This window comes from Rhinoraja longicauda, chromosome 8, assembly GCF_053455715.1.
Source record: "Rhinoraja longicauda isolate Sanriku21f chromosome 8, sRhiLon1.1, whole genome shotgun sequence".
Lineage (NCBI taxonomy): Eukaryota > Metazoa > Chordata > Chondrichthyes > Rajiformes > Arhynchobatidae > Rhinoraja > Rhinoraja longicauda.
The window spans coordinates 52,029,181-52,052,132 of record NC_135960.1 but is presented as its reverse complement, the minus strand read 5'-3'; the positions used below and the strand labels follow the sequence as shown (position 1 = coordinate 52,052,132).

The 22,952-nt window shown below is 40.5% G+C and overlaps 1 protein-coding gene across 5 annotated transcripts in view; it reads right to left on the bottom strand.

Annotated features, from left to right (window-relative positions):
* Positions 1–2,805: 2,805 nt before the first annotated feature.
* LOC144595968 (mitogen-activated protein kinase kinase kinase 20-like) overlaps positions 2,806–22,952 on the bottom strand; it is a 109,153-nt gene continuing 89,006 nt past the window's right edge. For all 5 annotated transcript variants that reach the window (XM_078403961.1, XM_078403963.1, XM_078403964.1 and 2 more), the window contains exons 18-20: positions 21,643–21,717; positions 19,001–19,145; positions 2,806–8,235 (exon numbers count right to left, since the gene is read on the bottom strand). In XM_078403961.1, the coding sequence (XP_078260087.1) occupies positions 7,424–8,235; positions 19,001–19,145; positions 21,643–21,717 (1,032 nt within the window). In that variant the 3' untranslated portion in view covers positions 2,806–7,423. The remainder of the gene's footprint in view (positions 8,236–19,000; positions 19,146–21,642; positions 21,718–22,952) is intronic.

Genomic DNA, 22,952 nt, shown 5'->3' with positions numbered 1-22,952 from the left:
AGATACACAAAGTGCACAAATAACCCAAAGACCACGAAAGGCAAGGACTAATTCTATCGAAATGTAAATCAGGAAGGTGAGTAAAATAAAGAAAAACAAAATCAAGACTCAAAACTTCAAAGTTTTGAAATGTGAACATGTGAGAAATAAAAGAACCATTATAGTTTTATATTTACTGACTAAGCTAATGGTGGGAGCAAATAATTTTTGACAAAGTAAAATTTTCATAAGAAATTAAAAAGGGTTTTATATATGGTGTCAAGACTCACCAGTGTAATAGGTACCATTCAGAAATGTGAAACAGAATTTCCACAAAGTAAACTGTACTTACCTAGTGATGCAGGAGTTTGCAACAAAGTGATAATCCCATAACACAATTTGAAAAGGAATTCATAGACATTAAATTGTAAGCCACAGGAGACATTTTATTTGGATTTCCATCTTTTGCAGGTTCATCAAGTATACATTTATTTTCCAAAATATAATCCACTTATTCCAGTACCCAGGCAACCATCCTCCCTACTCTCTGACCTTTCATCAAATCCTGGCAATATTTTCACTTCCAAGTGTGTGAACAAATTGCACTAGAAGTTTATTAATGTCTGTATCCACCAAACTACCGGCAGTGTATACCATATCGTACAGTGCCCTCCATAATGTTTGGGACAAAGACCCATCATTTATTTATTTGTCTCTGTACTCCACAATTTGAGATTTGTAATAGAAAAAAAAATCACATGTGGTTTAAGTGCACATTGTCAGATTTTAATAAAGACCATTTTTATACATTTCGGTCTCACCATGTAGAAATTACAGCAGTGTTTATACATAGTCCCCCCCCCCATTTCAGGCACCATAATGTTTGGGACACAGCAATGTCATGTAAATGAAAGTAGTCATGTTAAGTATTTTGTTGCATATCCTTTGCATGCAATGACTGCTTGAAGTCTGCGATTCATGGACATCACCAGTTGCTCGGTGACTTCTCTGGTGATGCTCTGCCAGGCCTGTATTGCAGCCATCTTTAGCATGCTTGTTTTGGGGGCTAGTCCCCTTCAGTTTTCTCTTCAGCATATAAAAGGCATGCTCAATTGGGTTCAGATCGGGTGATTGAATTGACCACCCAAGAATTTACTATTTTTTAGCTTTGAAAAACTCATTTGTTGCTTTAGCAGTATGTTTGGGATTATTGTCTTGCTGTGGAATGCACCGCCGGCCAATGAGTTTTGAGGCATTTGTTTGAACTTGAGCAGATAGGATGTATCTATACACTTCAGAATTCATTATGCTACTACCATCAGCAGTTATATCATCAATCAAGTGAGCCAGTACCTTCAGCAGCCATACATGCCCAGGCCATAACACTCCCATCACCGTGTTTCACAGATGAGGTATGCTTTGGATCTTGGGCAGTTCCTTCTCTCCTCCATACTTTGCTCTTGCCATCACTCTGATATAAGTTAATCTTCATCTCATCTGTCCACAAGACCTTTTTCCAGAACTGTGGTTGCTCTTTTAAGTACTTCTTGGCAAACTGTAACCTGGCCATCCTATTTTTGCGGCTAACCAGTGGCTTGCATCTTGCAGTGTAGCCTCTGTGTTTAAGTCTTCTGCGGACAGTGGTCATTGCCAAATCCACATCTGACTCCTGAAGAGTGTTTCTGATCTGTCTGACAGGTGTTTGGGGACTTTTCTTTATTATAGAGAGAATTCTTCTGTCATCAGCTGTGGAGGTCTTCCTTGGCCTGCCAGCCCCTTTGCGATTAGTAAGCTCACCAGTACTCTCTTTGTTCTTAATGATGTTCCAAACAGTTGATTTTGGTAAGCCTAAGGTTTGATTTAGATTTTTTAGATTTAGAGATACAGCGCAGAAACAGGCCCTTCAGCCCACCGGGTCCGCGCCGCCCAGCGATCCCCGCACACTAACACCATCTTACACCCACTAGGGACAATTTTTACATTTGCCCAGCCAATTAACCTACAAACCTGTACGTCTTTGGAGTGTGGGAGGAAACCGAAGATCTCGGAGAAAACCCACGCAGATCACGGGGAGAACGTACAAACTCCGCACAGTACAGCACCCGTAGTCAGGATCGAACCTGAGTCTCCGGCGCTGCATTCGCTGTAAGGCAGCAACTCTACCGCTGCGCCACCGTGCCGCTTTTTGGCTGATGTCTCGGACAGTTTTATTCTTGTTTCTCAGTCTCATAATGGATTCTTTGACTTTCATTGGCACAACTTTGGTCCTCCTGTTGATAAACAGCAATAAAAGTTTACAAAGGTGATGGAAAGACTGGGTGCTGTGAGTTCTCTTTTCCCTGCATTAAGGAGGCAATTAAACACACCTGAGCAATTACAAACACCTGTGAAGTCATGTGTCCCAAACATTATGGTGCCCTGAAATGGGGGGACTACGTATAAACACTGCTGTGATTTCTACATGGTGAAACCAAAATGTATAAAAATGGCCTTTATTAAAATCTGACAATGTGCACTTTAATTACATGTGATTTTTTCTATTACAAATCTCAAATTGTGGAGTACAGAGGCAAATAAATAAATGATGGGTCTTTGTAGCAAACATTATGGAGGGCATTGTAACTATTCGCTGTACAACACAAATGGTCATTGCTGCCAATCACCTTACATCTCAATATAAACTCTTGGGCCTCTGGATAATGTTTCTCTTTATTAACTATTTTTATATCTTTTGTGACTTTAAGCACTTCTACTCCAGGATATTTTCTTTCCAAAAATATACTTTATTCATGAAATATAGTTACACATATAGGACATGGCATTGTCTTTCACTCTTTGTATCAAGAATATCATTACATTCATTAATTTTACACTACATTAACATGATAACTTTTTTCAGTCTCAGATATTCCATCAGAGATCTGCTTAAGTGGTTACTGCAGATCCAGCCCCTCAGTGTCCAGTGCTGGGAAGACTTTATATTGTATCGTTTCCCCATAGAGCCACTGCGGTGGCACACCAGACTTCAGCCTTTCCCTCAAAATAGAGTTCTGCATCTTTGATTGTGTCAGTTTACATTATTGCTTGCACTGGAAACCAAACAAGTTTTGCATGGTCCAAAGTGTAATTCACTGTCTTCCAGCAGTAATTGATATTGTGTCTCTGAGAATAGAGTACAGCCTTGTGATTCGCAGCTGCTGGGGAGGAACCTCAACAAAGACCACAGCATCCCTTTTTGGAGCTTCTTGGCAAACGCACTGTCCAGAAGGAGATGGATGGTGGTCTCATCTACACAGCTGTCACTGTGAAGGCAGCATGCAGCAGGATTGAAATTCCACCTTCATCTAAAAGATTGGATTGGGACAGCTTTCTTCCTCTCCAACCAGGCAAGATTGTTGTTCTTATTTAAGAATTCTGACAATGAGATTGTCTGAGAAATTACATTGGTAATATGCTCAGGTAACTATCCAGTAGATTCCACGACCACCTTCTTCTGCAATGCTTTAAAGGGTATTTCATGAAGATCATTGCCTAATTGACTTTACTGCATAAACTTTCCTACAGATAGTACAAATAAATGGAACATTTTGCAAACCTAAGTCCTGGCCTATTCTTTGTAATAATGGGGGCAGGTAGAACATCTGCGTATTCAGAATGTATGCGCAGCTTGATGCATTTAAAAGCAAAGGTCCATTAAGTTCCTGCATAAACAATTCATTTTGGATCCCCAAATGAAATGGACAATGTCTTTGGTGACTGGGTCAGTGCAGGAGTGGATTGTAGGTCACATCTGTGGCACGCACCACCATCTCTCTCAAAGGGAAATATCCCAGCTCCTGCATGCAATGGTGATTTTGTTTTATCCAGGGAAACATTCCACTAAATCTTTTCTGTAGCCTCTCAAAACTCTTCTGAAAATGCGGTGGCCAGAATTGGAAATAATAACCCAGCTGGGGCTGAAGTAGTTCAGCATACTTCCTAGATTCCAGTCTGAAGTCAGCCCCGACCAAAAACATCACCCATCCTTTTTTTCCAGAGATGCTGCCTTACCCGCTGAGTCACTCCAGCACGTTGTGACTATCTTTGGTATAACTAGAATCTGCAGTTCTTTGTTTCTACATTCCTAGATTTTGTACTCTGTGACAAAGAAATTTTGTCATATAGTACATTATTTTTGTGTTATGCAACTGAATATCCCCAAACATGATTGGCATTTCTGTTTACTTAATGCACAATGTGATATTGAATTGCTGACTTTCTCCTGTTTGATGTGCTTCTACTTGGGGGCTGCTGTACTTGGAGGGAGGGGGTGGGGTCCTGGACATCTGGCCAGTTTAATCCTTCCCTCAGATGTCTACCTTGCCCTCAGAATGATATGTGATTTGGAATCAAATAAATGGGGATGCTTGCTTCCAAGTGTGTTCAATCACTTCCAGTGATGGCTCATCACATTCAGCTCCATTACTTCCAAAAGCAGTTCGAGTTATAGACGTCTTCAAAGAGATTTGACAGATAAGTTGCTATCTCTTGTGGAACTCCTAAAGTAACATGCTACAAAAGTGCAAAACCACACTGAAGGTACAGTTAAGATGTTGCATACAGGCATGACATATTCCACACTGTGAGAGTCAGAAAAACCCTCAGCTTTAGCCCCAGAATAACTGGCACAGTGCATTTGTGTAGCTTTTACAATTCTAGCTCTATGATGCTACTATATAAAGTCCACACTCTCAAATGGTTTATTAATCTGCTCTGATGCATTCAAGAATTTGTCTTATTCTTCTACCCATTTTAGAATTAAACTATCAGCCTCTTTCTTCCTTACAAAATGTATAAACTCATAAAAAATGTAGAACTCACACTTTGCTGCAATGAATTATATCTAGCACAAATGTGCCTCTTCCACTAGCCTGTGTCCTATTAGTTTATTGGCTCACACACCACAATAATTATATTTCTTAAAGAATTAACTGAAGCCTGCAAAATCCATTTTCAATACAAATGGAAATTACTATATATGCACAATTACTTAATCAATTAACTATCCTTTAAAGTGAATGCTATTTATTGGGTCCTCAATATATTTTCAATAGATGCATGGCGTATAGAAATTATACATATCTCTCACATACATTTCTACACATTATGCCAAAAGTATTGGCGTTGAGGATTTATTCAAAACATACACTCAGCAGCGCAGGAAATGCCTGCTAATTACTGCAACTGAGACATGTATTCTTTGTTGGAAAGCTCGATAGGCCAGGCCTAAATACACAATTGACATAATTGCCAATCCATTTGAATTGTAGTCGCACGATCCAAGAGATGTAAATTACATAATGTCAGTTCTTCCTCTCCTTCACACTGAGATAAAACACTTGACAAACAGCAGGCCAATCAGAACTTAAGGTTCATCTGTCTAATGTTGGTAGATTCAGGGATACAGTCTGGGTGACATGATGAAAATGTTGCAGCTTCCTATCCAGAGACTAGTTAATGAATCAGGATTACAAAATGAATACATTTACATGATACTTTTCATGCAAAAAGTGTTTCATAGTCAGTGAATTATTTTCACTGTGTCTTCATTGCTGTTGTGTAGGGAAACATGGAAGCGATGCCTCGGGTACAAATGGAGTTGAATGAGGTAAATAACCAATTAATCATTTTGGTGGCATTAGTATTTTTTCTAATTCATTAATGACATTTACCTTTTCCCAGCTGCACTGAATGGCTTGCTAAAACATTTGAGGAGAGTTAACAGTCAACCGCATTGTTCCATCTGAGGTCATATTCCACACTGGTGAAGGTAAGTGCTAGAGGTTTCCTTCCCTGAAGGAAACTGGTGAGTCAAAGGTAATTTGCAACAATCTGGCCGTTTCAAACTCTTGCCCGCTGGTGGCAGCTTTACAATTAATTACAAGATTGATTTAATTCTGAACTCGATTAATTTCCCCATCTCCCTTGATGTGATTTGAAACTCATATTGTCAAAACATTAGTCCAATCTTTTGCTAGTCCAGTACTGTGATCATCAGATATCAGATTATCATATCTCAGCAGTTGTTAGATGAACATCAGTCACACCACTATAGAAATTTCCTAATTTTCTCTAAATAATGCCTTAAAATAATTTAAAACCATCTGAAGCAGAGATGATCACAGTTTCATGCAATAATTCATGTAAGAAAATCAGAAAATGTTGGAGATACTTAGCCTGTCAGGCAATATATGTGGAAAGAGTCAAAGTTAATATTTTAGATTAATAACCTTCCATCAGTATCTCAGTTTACTGAGTTATCTGCTAAATGTTAAAAGCAACATTTTCTGCAACTTTGAGGGTGAATCTGTTTCACAACAAAATAAACTAACCAAGCCAAAATTTAGAAAACTGTTATCAATAAATTACTACCCTATGGGTGATCTTCGAGTTATTTCTGTGTGATGTGTAGATTCTGCTGGTATGTAAACAACTTCTTACCATCTTCGTTCATGAAGTACATTGCAAATATAATGCTGTTTTGGAATAACAATGGCTTTTTTAGCTCATTTCCTGCAGTGCAAAGTACTTGATTTAGTGCCAAGGGAATGTTCTTACATTACATCTGCCAAGAGATCTAACCCGTAATATATGCTTTGAAGATTCCCCAAGAGCAGTGTGATGTTTATAGACCGAGGTGTAGGAACACATGATTAATAAACATACATGTCATGTTGCCACAAATTGAAATAATGATGTTCAAATATTTTAGAGGTGTCAATCTGCTGTACTGTCACTATAAAGCACCGCCCAAGATCTAATGTCATAATCAATTTACAAATAAAACACATTATTTTAGCTTAATTGTAATTACATAAAAGATATGCAAGTTTTCTATTAATAGGAAAATTTTCTTGTATACTTTCAAGGCTAATATATACAGATGCTGATTCGGAGTCAGGGTAGTGTTTGTATTCACATGTATGGGAGTATCCCATGTACACAACCTTATACCCTTTGACATGATGTTGAATCTACACAAATACATCATCAGCTGCTGGAGAACTTAGTGGGTCAAGCAGCATCTATGAATTATCGTCATTACTTTTGCAGTGCCTGATCAATTAAAAACACAGACTGTCCCTGCACTCGCCATTTCAGTTGTGCTTCCCTTAAAATTACCAGTGGATTTATTTTCCTCTGAAATCTTAGGCGGGATAGATATGAAGCTATACTGTATGTATATAGCATCCAATAAATTTACTGAGATAATTGAGTTACCATTGAATTCAGACATCTTATGAATTAATATAGTGAAAGGATTGTCCGTGATTCCAATCTTTTGTACCCTCCATAATAGATATATCTATTAGCTGTTAGTGTAACAAATCACAAAAAAAATCTGAAAATACAAAAATGCATTTTTTGTTGACTTTTACAGACACTTGGTAGTTCTTCACCTCAATCATTTGCGAGGTGTCCCTCTTCCTCTTCCTCTGCCTCTAGGTAATTTTAAATTGTCATTTCTTATGGGTTTTTTGTGGCGTTCAACTTTAATCCACTCATTAGGTTTGCATTGCCTATTCTCACTTGACTCTTTTGGTGTGTCAGCAGCTGATATTTCAGGGGTTATCCGTTGATGGATTTGCTTTTGCAAATCGTCAGGCCCCCATGACTTAGCTTGGTGAGAACAAACAGTCTGGCCAAATCTCTTTTCTGACGACGGATGACCAGTGTTATATCTGAGAGGTGTGCTTTTGGTTCTTTCCCTTCCACGTCCCTTTTCCTTGTTCCAGGTTCCACTACCAAGTACAAACACTGGACTATCCTCTTTTCTACTATTGTTATTTAATCCTTCAGAACTAGTTGTTTTATTAAATAAGCTACCATTAGAATCATTACTATGATAGCCACTGGTCTGTCTGCCACTAATCTGGTCTCTTTCCAAATTGATGCTTGACGTTGTACTGGATACACTGCTTCCCACAGAGCTCAGATGTACAGTAGAAAGGCGACTGCTTAACCCCGGTGTTGTTGATAATGGGCTGCAGCTTCGTCTGGATTGAGCCAAAGGAGCAGCCACGTGATATCTGCTGGGGCTCTGTACTCTTCTTACAGCTGCAGCATAGGAATCCTGGTTTGCAAATAGGAAATATTGAGGTAATGCAACGGAGCTGGAATTGCTGTGGTTAGGAGGTAAAGCGGCAGAATATTGTGGAGAGTCATTCGTAGATATTTTCCGCAACTTTAAATCATTGAACCATTGTTGACGAATATCTGGAACACATAAAAATGTTTAAACAGTTATTGCTGATCTCAACTATTTTTAAAAATTGTGTTTTTGGAAAGGAAAAAAAAAACATTATTCAGAATTTATTTTATCATTGTCATAGACAATAGACAATAGGTGCAGGAGTAGGCCATTCGGCCCTTCGAGCCAGCACCGCCATTCAATGTGATCATGGCTGATCATTCTCAATCATTACCCCGTTCCTGCTTTCTCCCCATACCCCCTGACTCCGCTATCCTTAAGAGCTCTATCTAGCTCTCTCTTGAATGTATTCAGAGAATTGGCCTCCACTGCCCTCTGAGGCAGAGAATTCCACAGATTCACAACTCTCTGACTAAAAAAGTTTTTAATCATCTCTGTTCTAAATGGCCTACCCCTTATTCTTAAACTGTGGCCCCTGGTTCTGGACTCCCCCAACATTGGGAACATGTTTCCTGCCTCTAACATGTCCAACCCCTTAATAATCTTATACGTTTCGATAAGATCCCCTCTCATCCTTCTAAATTCCAAAATAAAACATGGAAACAGGCCCTTCAGCCCAATTTGTCCACACCGACCAACATATCCCATCTACACTAATCCCACCTGCCTGCCTTTGGCCTAGATCCCTCTAAACCTGTTCTACCTTATCATGCAGTCCTGTGCATAAAATCAGACTTGTCTTTAAGAATGATGGTGAGATGATCAAGAAACAATTGTGTTTTTGTTTTCACTTGCTCTATGGTCAACATCAACTTGATCAAACGCACCAGATCAATTGATCAATGGATGGGCTGAAGATATGTACTGCAGTGAAGAATCTGCAACTTCTACTTCATAGAAAGTTAAATAAGTATTATATATAATATATAAATTGCAACAAACATGGTTTGCTAGTTCAGGATTAAACCAAGGTTGTACCTGAAAAAATCAATTTTAAGCAGCGATTTTAGTAAACTGTGTTCTGGATTTAGGAAAATTGCACAGTTTGAACAACTATACTAAGCTTTCTGCACCAAAGACTTACAATCAATATACATAAACATAAAAGTAAATTACTCTCCTCAGAGCTTCAATTGTCTAGATCTAACAACATTTATGAGCCAGATCTAGCTGACCAAACAACCTAAACCACCCAGTCATTGCCATAACTCAACACCCTAAACATGATCTTCCCGACCTGTATTTAACCTGTATTTAATTAGTCTGAATTTGAAAGGCCAATTTTATAGGCCTGGTGGATCCTAAAACCCAGCAACACAACCTGATCAGGAGCAGGGTCGCCAGTAGTGAGAAAGTCTCACGCTCAGTCTGAAGATGGGTCTCGACCCAAAACATCACCAATTCCTTCTTTCCAGAGATGCTGCCTGTCCCGCTGAGGTACTCTAGCTTTTTGTGTCTATCTTCTGTTTAAACCGGCATCTGCAGTTCCTTCTTACAAGTCTCACGCTTACGGCCAGCTTCTCGGCTTTCTTATCAAGCCCCAAAGCTGTCATTGATGTAGGATAGTTGGAACGATATTTTCTTGATGCAAACAATCAATGACAGAGATCTCCACAACGTTTTATTTGAAGCTAGTCGTTTATTTGAAGTTGCAATATAACATATTGGCATATCTCTTGTCATCGACTTATTATTGCTTAGTTTGGTAAAAATCTAATGTCCTACCGTATCCTATGTGACTTATACAAACTGCCAGATCTTATCTCCAGCAGATATTTCTTGCTGATCTTCTATCAGCCACTTCTTCGCGTGAACTGAACAAGTACGTTGGAGCTGGAAGCTTTCTGGCTCCGCCCAGCCCATATGTAAGCATAGTATTAACCTTTAAGTGTCCAAAATAATACAGCAGGATACAAAATAATATAATATACTAAAATAACTAATAAACACAAAATGGCTCCTGCACATCGGCCCCTAATTGTTATGTGTATAACGCAACAATTACTAATAAACATTACAAGGAGCCATAAAGATTGCATATGATTCTTCAATCTTCAAGATCACCAGTTTTTGGAATATCATATCATATCATATCATATATATACAGCCGGAAACAGGCCTTTTCGGCCCACCAAGTCCGTGCCGCCCAGCGATCCCCGTACATTAACACTATCCTACACCCACTAGGGACAATTTTTACATTTACCCAGCCAATTAACCTACATACCTGTACGTCTTTGGAGTGTGGGAGGAAACCGAAGATCTCGGAGAAAACCCACGCAGGTCACGGGGAGAACGTACAAACTCCTTACAGTGCAGCACCCGTAGTCAGGATCGAACCTGAGTCTCCGGAGCTGCATTCGCTGTAAAGCAGCAACTCTACCGCTGCGCTACCGTGCCGCCCGTAAATACTCAGGTATGAGCTTCAAGTAGCAGACTTATCTTCGTGGTCGGTCTTTCCAATATGTTACTCTGGTCTGAAGTCGAACAGTACGCACAAAACCTTGTGCATCTGGTACAGCCTCTAATATTCTGCCCATTAGACAGAATCTTCTTCAGTCTTCTTCTCTTCCAGCTTAAGAAGCGGTTTACTGTCAGTCCTCTTGATGCTTCACCTGCAAGATTTTCCTTTGTGCAAACATATCTCCATTGTGATACGTCAGTAACATCTCTTACGAAGGAGATTCTGTTTGCGACAAATGTTTGAAAGCATTTGGTTTCGTTGTTGATGTACTTAAGCACCGTTGTGCTATCAGTCCAGAAGATGGATTTGTCCAGTTGATGCTATAATTCTTTTCACAGCATTGTGTCAACTCTGGATTTTCCCATTATGAAGTCGTGGTTGTATTGTTTGACCAGAAGCTCCTCTTGGCTTGCAATAGATATTCGATTGACAGCAGCAGCAGGGCAGCCATTTCCATCCCTGCTGTCATGGTCCCTTCTCAGTTCACCATCCAGGGTAGTTCCATTTTTTAACAAAGATTTCTGGATGGTTAACTTCAGCTTTGCTGGTGATGAATTCATTTAGTTTTCCACTATCGACAAAAACTGTAGAGTTCTCTGCAGAACTAGTTTTTTCAGCAATTACTTTGGTTGAAACGTCTTCAAGATGTGCTGGATTTTCTGGTGCAGGATCCCCTGAAGTTTCCAGTTCTATCATTTCTTGATCTGAAGATTCACGATCTTCTGGTGCTAGTTCAGAGTTGGTCTCATCACAGCAACGACTGTTCTACCTAAGAACACTGAAAAAGTCTGGTCTACCCCAACAACTGCTGACGACCTTCTACCGCTGCACCATAGACGTACAGGTATGTAGGTTAATTGGCTGGGTAAATGTAAAAATTGTCCCTAGTGGGTGTAGGATAGTGTTAATGTACGGGGATCGCTGGGCGGCACGGACTTGGAGGACCGAAAAGGCCTGTTTCCGGCTGTATGTATGTGATATGATATGATAGAGAGCATCCTAACGCATGGCATCCCTGTGTGGTACCTCAGCTGCACGGAGGCAGAAAGGAAAGCTCTTCAGCGGGTAGTCCATAGAGCTCAGAGGACCATCGGAACACAGCTACCAGACTTGGAGGGCATCTACAACACACGATGCCTCAGAAAAGCCACCAGCATCCACAAAAACTTTTCATACCCCTGCAACAGTCTGTTCGAACTCCTTCCATCGGGCAGACGATACAAGGCCTTCTACGCCCGCACCTCCAGACTCAGGAATAGCTTCATCCCCAGGGCCATAGCTGCTATGAACCAGTCCTGCTGAGCCGGATGGTCACATCGCACAGTGATCCGGCACAGATCTACTTGCACTTTATTCCGTCTTAAAACTGTTACAATTTGTTTCGTTGGGTTGTTGTTGTTTAAATTAATTAAATTATTGCATCGTATGGGAGGCGCATTCCCAATCTCGTTGTACCCCTGTACAATGACAATAAAGATATATTGTATTGTATTCATCGCTGTGCTCAGATGACTATTTTCAGTACCAGATTCTCCAGCCAATGGATCAGCTTGGACTGCTTTGGATGAGATGCAGGTTTCATCACCGGCCCCGATATGGTCACACGTCTGAGATGGAAGAGCACGATCACTCACACTTGCCTTTTCATTCTTGGCTGTATGTACTGGTTTCTTTCCCTTGTCCTTTTGTTCAATCATTTCAGAATGATGTTCTTGCACTTGTGATTCTACAGGTTCTGTAGTCGTTGCCAAACTGCTTTTGGCTGTTTGCGGCTTTTCTCTTGCCTTTGACAGTTCCTCTTTTCAAATAAGAGCTCATCCCATCAATGACTGTCGAGCTGTATCTTGGTTTCCTAGCCTCAAGTACATTGAGTCTTGTCTTGGCTGCTGCCAATCGTTCCTTCCGTCTTCTCATCTGTCCTTTCTGGCACTCTGGTTGGTGTGCCTCAATCTCATTCATCTGTACCAAGAACGCAGCTTGCTCTGCAAGAACAGCCAGTTCGACCTCAGCCTCCTTAAGAGCAGAGTGCATCGAAGATGCACGAGATTTGATGCTCAATTTAGAGTTTGAGATATTTGAAGCACTATCTCCAGGTCTGATGGTGTCTACATCTACACCACCCTGGCATAGGGTGCTCTTGACATTAGGGGGTGTGGTCCCATGACCAACTTGGTATATCCACGCATTTACTTCCTGATCAAATTCATCGAGAGCATCCCCGACCTGGTGCACCCATTCGTCTTGCCTTTCAAGTTCATCTGCAGATAGTTTTAAGTTTCAATGATTCATATTCTTCATTGATTTCATCCTTGAGGAGACTAAATTGAATCATGTTGAATTGTGCCTCATGTACCATTTCAGCTGATCTCTTAGCTCTTTAGTGCTTCCCATTAACCTGTTAGCTTGTTTCTTCCTTTTATCATGTTTTTCGTATGTTAAAGTAAGACCTATGGTCGTAAGCTTGATTGCCCTTTTTTCCACTTTAGGCCTTGTTCCATGTCGCCACTTGTGACTGAACATCAGATTTAATTTCACACATACTGCACTTCTTAAAGGCTTGCAGCTGTGTTCTTATCTTTTTTGGAATGCCAAATAAGACTGATAACCACGGGTTTCAAGGTCGTCTCTTTGTGGCTCGCATTCCAAACCTTTTGTACCAGTTATGGAAAACAACTTTCTTAAAAGGGCTTACTGCAATTAACAGGCTTTCTTATAAACCATTTTAACACAGATATCGATTTCTTATCTTCAAAGTTTTAGCGACGATCTATCTGGTTTCAATTGCTTTTTCTCTCTTCTCAATTGATCATTCATCTTCTTGTAATCCTCTTCCATCTCTAGTTGTCTTCTCTTCTGTTCTTCTTCCATCTCTAATTCTTTGTTTATCAATTGTTCATCTCATTTCTGTTTTTCCTCCTTTCTCTGTTTCTGTACCTCAATCACATGCCTGTCTTCCATGATGGCAGCCTATTCTTCGAGAACGGCCAGGTCTGCCTTAGCCTTCATAAGAGCAGTGTGCGTCCAAGATGCACGAGATGAAGAACGGGATTTGAAGATCAATTTAGAGTTTGAGATATTTGAAGCACTGCCTTCAGGTCCAATGATATCTAAGTTTACACGACTCTGTTGTGTAGCACTCTCAGCAAAGGAGTGTGTAGTTTGATGACCATTCTTAGTACCTTGTGTAAACCCGATAAAAGTTTCCACTGTTCGGTGAATCCACTGATTTTGCTTTTCAAGCTCATCTTCAGCCACTGGTAACTTTACCAGTGCTTCCTTGATTCATTGAATCAGGTTAGGTTGTACTCCATTTACATTTTCTCTTGATTCCATGTTCTCTTTCATCATTTCTATTAACTTTGTAGCTTGTTTATATCTTGAGGTTTTCTGTTTTTCTTCTTCTTCAATCTCACACTGGCTCTTCAGGGAGGCAACCCACTCCAAGACGCAAGAGAACTTTGAAGATTCACTTATTGAAGAAAATAATTTCGGGAATCCATTCTGATGGCGCCACCTGCTAACCGAACATCAGATTTACGTACAAGCATACTTGTACATCAATATCCCTTTAAGACGTATTGACACAGCCATATCTTTGGAATTCAAATCAAGCTGATAGCTGGTACTGCACAAGGTCATTTCTTCGTTCTCAACATTTTTCAGTCATAGTTTTCTTATACAACTTCTGAAAAACAGCTTTCCAATAAAGCTTACTGCAATTAACTGGCTTTTGAAACTTTCCTTTCTCCGAAGTCAGATTTATGCATAAAATGACCATAAAAGTACCATTAGCAAATTTGCAGATGATACTAAGTTGGGGGGTAGTGTGAATTGTGAGGAAGATGCAATAAGGCTGCAGGGTGACCTGGACAGGTTGTGTGAGTGGGCGGATACATGGCAGATGCAGTTTAATGTAGATAAGTGTGAGGTTATTCACTTTGGAAGTAAGAATAGAAAGGCAGATTATTATCTGAATGGTGTCAAGTTAGGAGGAGGGGGAGTTCAACGAGATCTGGGTGTCCTAGTGCATCAGTCAATGAAAGGAAGCATGCAGGTTCAGCAGGCAGTGAAGAAAGCCAATGGAATGTTGGCCTTCGTAACAAGAGGAGTTGAGTATAGGAGCAAAGAGGTCCTTCTACAGTTGTACCGGGCCCTGGTGAGACCGCACCTGGAGTACTGTGTGCAGTTTTGGTCTCCAAATTTGAGGAAGGATATTCTTGCTATGGAGGGCGTGCAGCGTAGGTTCACTAGATTAATTCCCGGAATGGCGGGACTGTCGTATGTTGAAAGGCTGGAGCGATTGGGCTTGTATACACTGGAATTTAGAAGGATGAGGGGGGATCTTATTGAAACATATAAGATAATTAGGGGATTGGACACATTAGAGGCAGATAACATGTTCCCAATGTTGGGGGAGTCCAGAACAAGGGGCCACAGTTTGAGAATAAGGGGTAGGCCATTTAGAACGGAGATGAGGAAGAACTTTTTCAGTCAGAGGGTGGTGAAGGTGTGGAATTCTCTGCCTCAGAAGGCAGTGGAGGCCAGTTCGTTGGATGCTTTCAAGAGCGAGCTGGATAGAGCTCTTAAGGATAGCGGAGTGAGGGGGTATGGGGAGAAGGCAGGAACGGGGTACTGATTGATAGTGATCAGCCATGATCGCATTGAATGGCGGTGCTGGCTCGAAGGGCTGAATGGCCTACTCCTGCACCTATTGTCTATTGTCTATTGTCTATTGTTTCTGGGTTCAAAGTTTTAGCGACAAAACAATCTTAGTTACTGTCTTCCACAAGTTTCAACCCCACTCCTCGAGCCAGCTCCTTTCAAAATGACTCTTTAGAGACGATAGCTTGTTCTATTCCGCTGTTGAGAAGATTTGGCAATAAATCCCTCCAGATCAGTTAAGCTCTCACACTTCGTCTCTTGCGAAGGCAAGTTCAGACTGAGCATTTTTGGAGAGTAAATTCAAGCTGATCGTTCCAGCTAGGTAGATTTTTACGATATTATGGCCAGCTTCTCGTCATTCTTATCAAGTCCCAAAGCTGCTGTTGACGTAGGATAGTTGGGACGATATTTTCTTGACGCAAACAATCAACAACAGAGATCTCCACAACGTTTCATTTGAAATTAGTCGTTTATTTGAAGTTGCAATATAACATATTGGTATATCTCAAGTCATCGACTTGTTATTGATTAGTTTGGTAAAAATCTAATGTCCTACCGTATCCCATGTGACTTATACAAACTGCCAGATCTTATCTCCAGCAGATATTTCTTGCTGATCTTCTATCAGCTGCTTCTTCGCGTGAATTGAACAAATACGTTGGAGCTGGAAGCTCTCTGGCTCCGCCCAGCCCATACGTAAGCATAGTATTAACCTTTTAGTGTCCAAAATAATACAGCAGGATACAAAATAATATAATATACTAAAATAACTAATAAACACAAAATGGCTCTGACAAATGTTTTAGTCTGACAAAGCCCTCTCCTGGACTTTCTGTAAAAAATGCTGTAAGCAATTTTTAATTGTTTTTCTATATCTATAAATGTCATACATAAGTATTAAATGGAGATGGATTAATTAAAATTAAATATAAAAAAGCAAATTTTGAAAAAAGTTAAGTTAGACCTTGTTGTATATAAACATTAAACTAATTCAAAGTAATTAAAAAAAATAGCATTCTCTCTGATTTCTAATCTACATGCTTACAATTCCAATTGAAATCAATGAGGCTGCAGTATGAACATGCTCTAAACTGGTGCAGGATCTGAGAGGAGATATTCGTAGTGTAAGTGCTGATGAAACGTAACAAGAGTGGGGTCTGCTCCTGAATGGACTTAGCCATCTCAAACGTCAAGAGTGTTTTATTGTCATATGTACTGAAACGAAACCATGACATTCGTATATGCAGCATCAGCTTAACAGGTTTATAAACACAGTACTCAATAGATAATAAAATGAAACAAACAAAAAAAGTTCAAATGATAAAAAACCAATAGGTGCAGGAGTAGGCCATTTGGCCCTTCTAGCCAGCACCGCCATTCACCGTGATCATGGCTGATCATGCACAATCAGTACCCCGTTCCTGCCTTCTCCCCATATCCCTTGACTCAGCTATCATTAAGAGCTCTATCTAACTCTCTCTTGAAAGCATCCAGGGAATTGGCCTCCACTGCCTTCCGAGGCAGAAAGTTCCACAGCTTCACAACTCTCTGAGTGAAAAGGTTTCTCCTCATCTCCGTTCTAAATGGCCTACCCCTTATTCTTAAACTGTGGCCCCTGGTTCAGGACTCCCCCAACATCGTAAACATGTTTCCTGCCTCTAGCGTGTCCAATCCCTTAATAATCTTGTATGTTTCAATAAGATCCCCTCTCATCCTTCTAAATTCCAGAGTATACAAGCCCAGTCGCTCCAGCCTTTCAACATTTAGTTTATTATTAGTTTAGTTTATTATTGTCATGTGTACAAAGGTAGAGAATAGCTTTTGTTTGCGTGCTATCCAGTCAAAGAAAAGACAGTATATGAATACAATCAAGCTGACTACAGTACACAGAAAAGGGGACACATTTGGTGCAAAATAAAGTCTGATTAAAGATAGTTTGAATGAGGTAGATGGGAGGTCAGGACTGCACTCTAACTGATGAGAGGGCCATTCAGTTAACAGCTGGGAAAAAACTCCCTGAATCTGGAGGTATGTGTTTTCAAATGTCTGTAACTCTTGCCTGATGGGAGTGGGGAGAAGAGGGTGTCCAGGGCGATGGTAGAATGCTGAACCTGTACATTACAGTTTTTAGCGGCGATGGTAGAACGCTGAACCTGTACATTACAGTTTTCAGCCTCCTATACCTTCTCCCTGGGCGGGAGTGAAATGAGAGCATGTGATGTGACTCCTTGATGATGCTGACTGCCTTTTTGAGACAGTGCCTCTGAGAGATTCCTTCGATGGTGGGGATGTCAATATCCATGATGGAACAGGCAGAGTTCACAACTTTTTGTGATCTCCTTCTTTCCTGGATATTCAAGGAGCCGACCCAGGCCATGATATCAATCAATATGCTCTCTTCTGTACACATGTTGAAATTCAAGAGAATATTCATCAACATACCAAAGATCCTCAATCTTCTGAGGAAGTCGAGGCGTTGATAGGCTTTTCTTATGATTACATCAATGTGTTGGGTCCAGGTCAAATCTTCAGAGATAAGCACACCCAGGAATTTGAAGTTGTTGACTCTCTTCATTACCGACCCGTTGATGAAGGCAGCTTTGTGAATCCTCGGCCTTCCTCTTCCAATGTAAACAAACAGTTCCTTGGTTTTACTGACTTTGAGAGCAAGGTTGTTGTTCCAGCATCATTCAATTAGACAATTGTTCTTCCTCCTAAACTTTGATTAATCATTATCCATAATTTGTTCAACAATGGTGGTGTCATCAGTGGATTTGAAGATGGAGTTGGAACTGTGTATGGCTACACAGTCAAGCGTACACAGTAAAGGGTATACAGTAAAGGGTGGCTGGTGGTTATTAATTGGAACTGTTGTTGCCAATTCGTACCGATTGTGTTCTGTTGATAAGGAAGTCGAGGATCCAGTTGCAGAGATGCGCAACTGTTCCCTGAGCTTGGCAACAAGTTTGGAGCGGATCATGGCGTTGAATGCTGATCTGTAGTGTATGAACAACAGCCTGACGTATGTGTTTTTATTGTCCAAGTGGTCCAGTGCAGAGTGGAGAGCCAGCGAGATTGCATCCTCTTGTTGTGGCAGTAGGCAAATTGTAGTGGGTCCCAGGTTCTTGCTGAGGTAAAAGTTGATATGTGCGATAACCAACCACTCAAAGCACTCATGTTAGTGCTACTGGTCGGTAGTCATTGAGGCGTATCACCTTACTCTTCTTGGGCACTTGTATTATTGGTGCCATTTTGAAACTGTATAGTAGGTTGGAGAGATGTGTATCCCTCAACAAGTTTGTATTGCACTTGCACTGTTTAAATTAATTCAGCATTAGCCAGTAAGATTGAGTCCAGTGGCTATGATATATCTGATCTATTTGGATAGGATACAAAACAAAGCTTTTCACTGCACCTATACATGTGACAATCATAAATCTAAACTTACCCAAACCTATTCAGATGCAGCATTGCATTTAAGACAAGTGTTACATCGATAATGCTATTTTTCCTTCTGCTATAATAATACCAACAGAATAAACAGTTGGCAAAAACACAAACCGTCTTTACTTAAAATGATCTCAGTCTACAATATACAATCTTCTGGAAGGAGATAAATGGAGTAATTTTTGTTTGTGTATAATATAGTTGTACGTCTTCCACTTTGAGAAAGTATGGTTCAATGCTTTCAATAAATGACTTACTTGACTGACATTTGCTCTGAAACTTGCTTTCCGCATTTGCTGAGACAGTCTGGATAACTAGCACCACCTCCTTCACTTCAGTATTCAAAGTATCCTGTGCAATACTGTGGTTGTGCTTGGTTGTTTTGGGAACTTTGACATCAGCCTGTTGAATAATTTTGAAAGATATTTTAGATATCACAAGCTTGATTTTTAAAACTTATTTGGGGATAATTTCACAAAGAGATTTATTTCCAGTACTAAATCTTTCCTGTAACAATGGTGCCTCATATTGATTTAGTTTCATTGGTGCTCAAGGGGAGATTCTACCTGCACAGGAAATTGAATTTAAACGAGTTGCTGACATTTGCTTAGATGGGAGGCCAAGAAAGGGAAGGGATGAGGTAAAATATGATGCCTTTGTTGTACACCAACGGGGATGAAACAAACTATAGAGCGGAGGTGCAGAACCTGGCGGACTGGTGCTCGGATAACAACCTGTCCCTAAATACCACCAAGACCAAGGAGCTGATCATCAACTTCCGTAGGTCATATAACGGGGAATATGCCCCGATCTCTATCAACGGGGACAGTGTGGAGAGAGTGTCCAGCTTCAAGTTTCTGGGCACTCACATTTCGGAGGACCTAACATGGTCCAATAACACTGCTGCGCTGGTCAAGAAGGCACAACAAAGACTGTTCTACTTAAGAACACTGAAAAAGTCTGGTCTACCCCAACAGCTGCTGACGACCTTCTACCGCTGCACCATAGAGAGCATCCTAACGCATGGCATCGCTGTGTGGTACCTCAGCTGCACGGAGGCAGAAAGGAAAGCTCTACAGCGGGTAGTCCATAGAGCTCAGAGGGCCATCGGAACACAGCTACCAGACTTGGAGGGCATCTACAACACACGATGCCTCAGAAAAGCCACCAGCATCCACAAAGACTCTTCACACCCCTGCAACAGTCTGTTCGAACTCCTTCCATCGGGCAGACGATACAAGGCCTTCTACGCCCGCACCTCCAGACTCAGGAACAGCTTCATCCCCAGGGCCATAGCTGCTATGAACCGGTCCTGCTGAGCCGGATGACCACAACGCATAGATCAACTTGCACTTTACCCTGTCTAAAAACTGTTACAATTGTTTCGTTTCGTTGGGTTGCTGTTAATTACTTAAATTATTGCATCGTATGGGAGGCGCATCCCCAATCTCGTTGTACCCCTGGGTACAATGACAATAAAGATATATTGTATTGTATTGTATTTGTCGGCTGAGGTAATCTATGAAACCATATGCTGAGGATATGGTTTGGGATTTTCCTGATCTCTATGATTTTATTGTGGATAGCATCGGCCTAAACTGCTGAGTATGTGCTATTTTTTTCACACATATCAGGACAAGACTTGATCAAATTTGTGGGTTTCTCTGTGTAAAAAAGTTGCCCCACAGATTCCTATTTGGTGAGACTGTTTATTTGTATACTCAAGTCCACTTGTGATAAAGACCAACATATCATTTACCTTGCTGATTCTTACTGAATCTGTACAAATAACTGCACATGATTGTCTAGGGCTTAGAATAATATGCATAATTCAGACAAAGGTAAATTCAATGTTTTTGTATAATTTAGCTATTGTACTTTCATTCCAATATAGCTCTACTCTAAATCTCAAGTTTGTGTGCTACTTGATGCAAGATAGAGCCTACATTTGGGAGAAACAGGAAATTGGAAAGCTCAACTCAAATCAGCTACATTTGTAACTGCTTGATGTCAGTTCGTTGCCCCAATTAAAACAGATAGCATGGAATTAAAGGGTAGGGTTCCAGAAATCTAAGAGCCTTTTAAAAGATGGTGGGAGGAAGGATGTGATTTTTGCCATGTAGAATTGATCATGTTGGGCTTCTCAAACTATTTGTCCATGACCTCCCAACATTTGATTTTACAAATTCATAATTTTGATGTCCAAAATTCTGAATTTTACATCAAAATATTCTGCTATTTATAGAAAGGTTATTGAACAGAAATACTTTTTACACAAAAAGAAAAATTTGTTTTGTTTTGTTTTTTCTATTTTGCTTTTTCCTTACACATCCCAATTCTCTTGGTATTGAATAAAAGAACAATGGTTATAAAATGTATGACTAAGTTATGAAGAAAGAGTTTCATTAAAACTGCACATACCTAATTTCATTGAAGTCATACTTGCTCCAGTGGTCTTCAAAAGCAAATCACAACGGTCCATGTCCCCCCCACCCCTACTTCCCTCCCCACCACTCCCCTTCCCCCTACTCTCCTCCCCTCCCCCTTTCCCCCCAACTCCACTCCCCCTCCCCCCCACTCCCCTCCCCATCCCACTCCCTCCTCCGCCCCCCGACCCCCACTCCCCTCCCCCACCCCTGCCCTCCTCACCCACACCCCACCCCCCCATTTACCCACCCTATCCCCTCTCAACATCAACGGGCCTCATGCTACGCAGCGAGGTGAGGCCAGCAGCGAGCGGCGAGGCATATGTTTTGGGGGAAAATGTGAGGCGAAATCGGAATGGTGGAAATGAAATAAGAAAGCGGAAATTTTCCCCCAAATTCGGAAGGGTTGGGAGGTCTGGTCTTAGCCTCTCAAATAGGATAATTATTATATTCCAAATATGTTCAGGGCTAACCTCATAGGTAACAATACATTCCACAGTCTGGTTCTCATTTATGCCCACAATCCACTTCTCCATTAGATAGGGAGGCTGTAAAAATACAATGTTTATTAAAATCTGTTATTTAACAATAAAATCATATTTAATGTTCTATCCGAATGTAAGAAGTACTCGATCACTCATTCTATTAAAACAAAGGCTGCATGTTAGTCTGATCACGGTAGATTGATTGTCATAATGCGGATAATATGGAGTTAAATCATCAAGAAGGCAAGTAGCTTTGAGTGATCTCCTACTAAAGAGTGCTGAGTGAATATCTTTCAATAATGGTACTGGTAGTGACCCTGATTTGATACGTGTTTAAAATTGTGGGATGAAACAGAGAAGGTTCAGAAATAGACTAGTTTCTGTTGCTGACAGGTCATGTAAGTAGGTTTAAATTAAATGTAAGAGAGCAGAAGAAACATTTTTCTTACACAAAGTCTAAATGGTTACAGTTAGTGATTGAACAGAAACCGTGTCAATTTTTAAGGAGAGGTTAGGGTAGGTGGTTTACGGAAAGGGAGATGTGGAGTTATGGAATTAAGGCTTGAGATTGCACAGAGATAAATTACCAATATTGGCTGTCAAATACTACTCAATTTCTGCCACGTGGAAGCCAAATTGCACCACATTATATTGTAAGAACCTGTCACTACATCACAACCAATGAATTATCTAAAAGGTACTGTTGCCATTTACAGACAGATACGATGTCTAACATTTCATAAACATCAATGAAAAGACTTTTGATTTTTTTGTGCTTATAGAGGACTAAATATAGGCCAGAACGTCTCTGTTCTTTATCAAACAGTGGATGGAATTGTCTACGTTCATCCAAACAGGTGGATGAGAATAATAGATATTGTGCTGAAATGGGGCTTGTGCTACTGCCATCTGCCCTAGAATCACATATAATAGTTGAATTAATCCAACAGGTTATAGTATAATATTTGTATTGCAAAATAATATTTTGTGGACATTGTAAGGCACATGAATCAGGCTTCCAAAACACTACCATAAGCGAGGTAATTTAACACAAAAGGAAGTTGCGTACCAATAGACAATAGACAATAGGTGCAGGAGTAGGCCATTCAGCCCTTCGAGCCAGCACCGCCATTCAATGCGATCATGGCTGATCACTCTCAATCAGTACCCCGTTCCTGCCTTCTCCCCATTTATGAATTCACTACATAGAAATATTAAGAACCTAGGGCAAAACATCTGGAAGAGAATCTAATGCTTGGAAGTGATAACCAAATGTTACTTGTCTTAATACATAACAA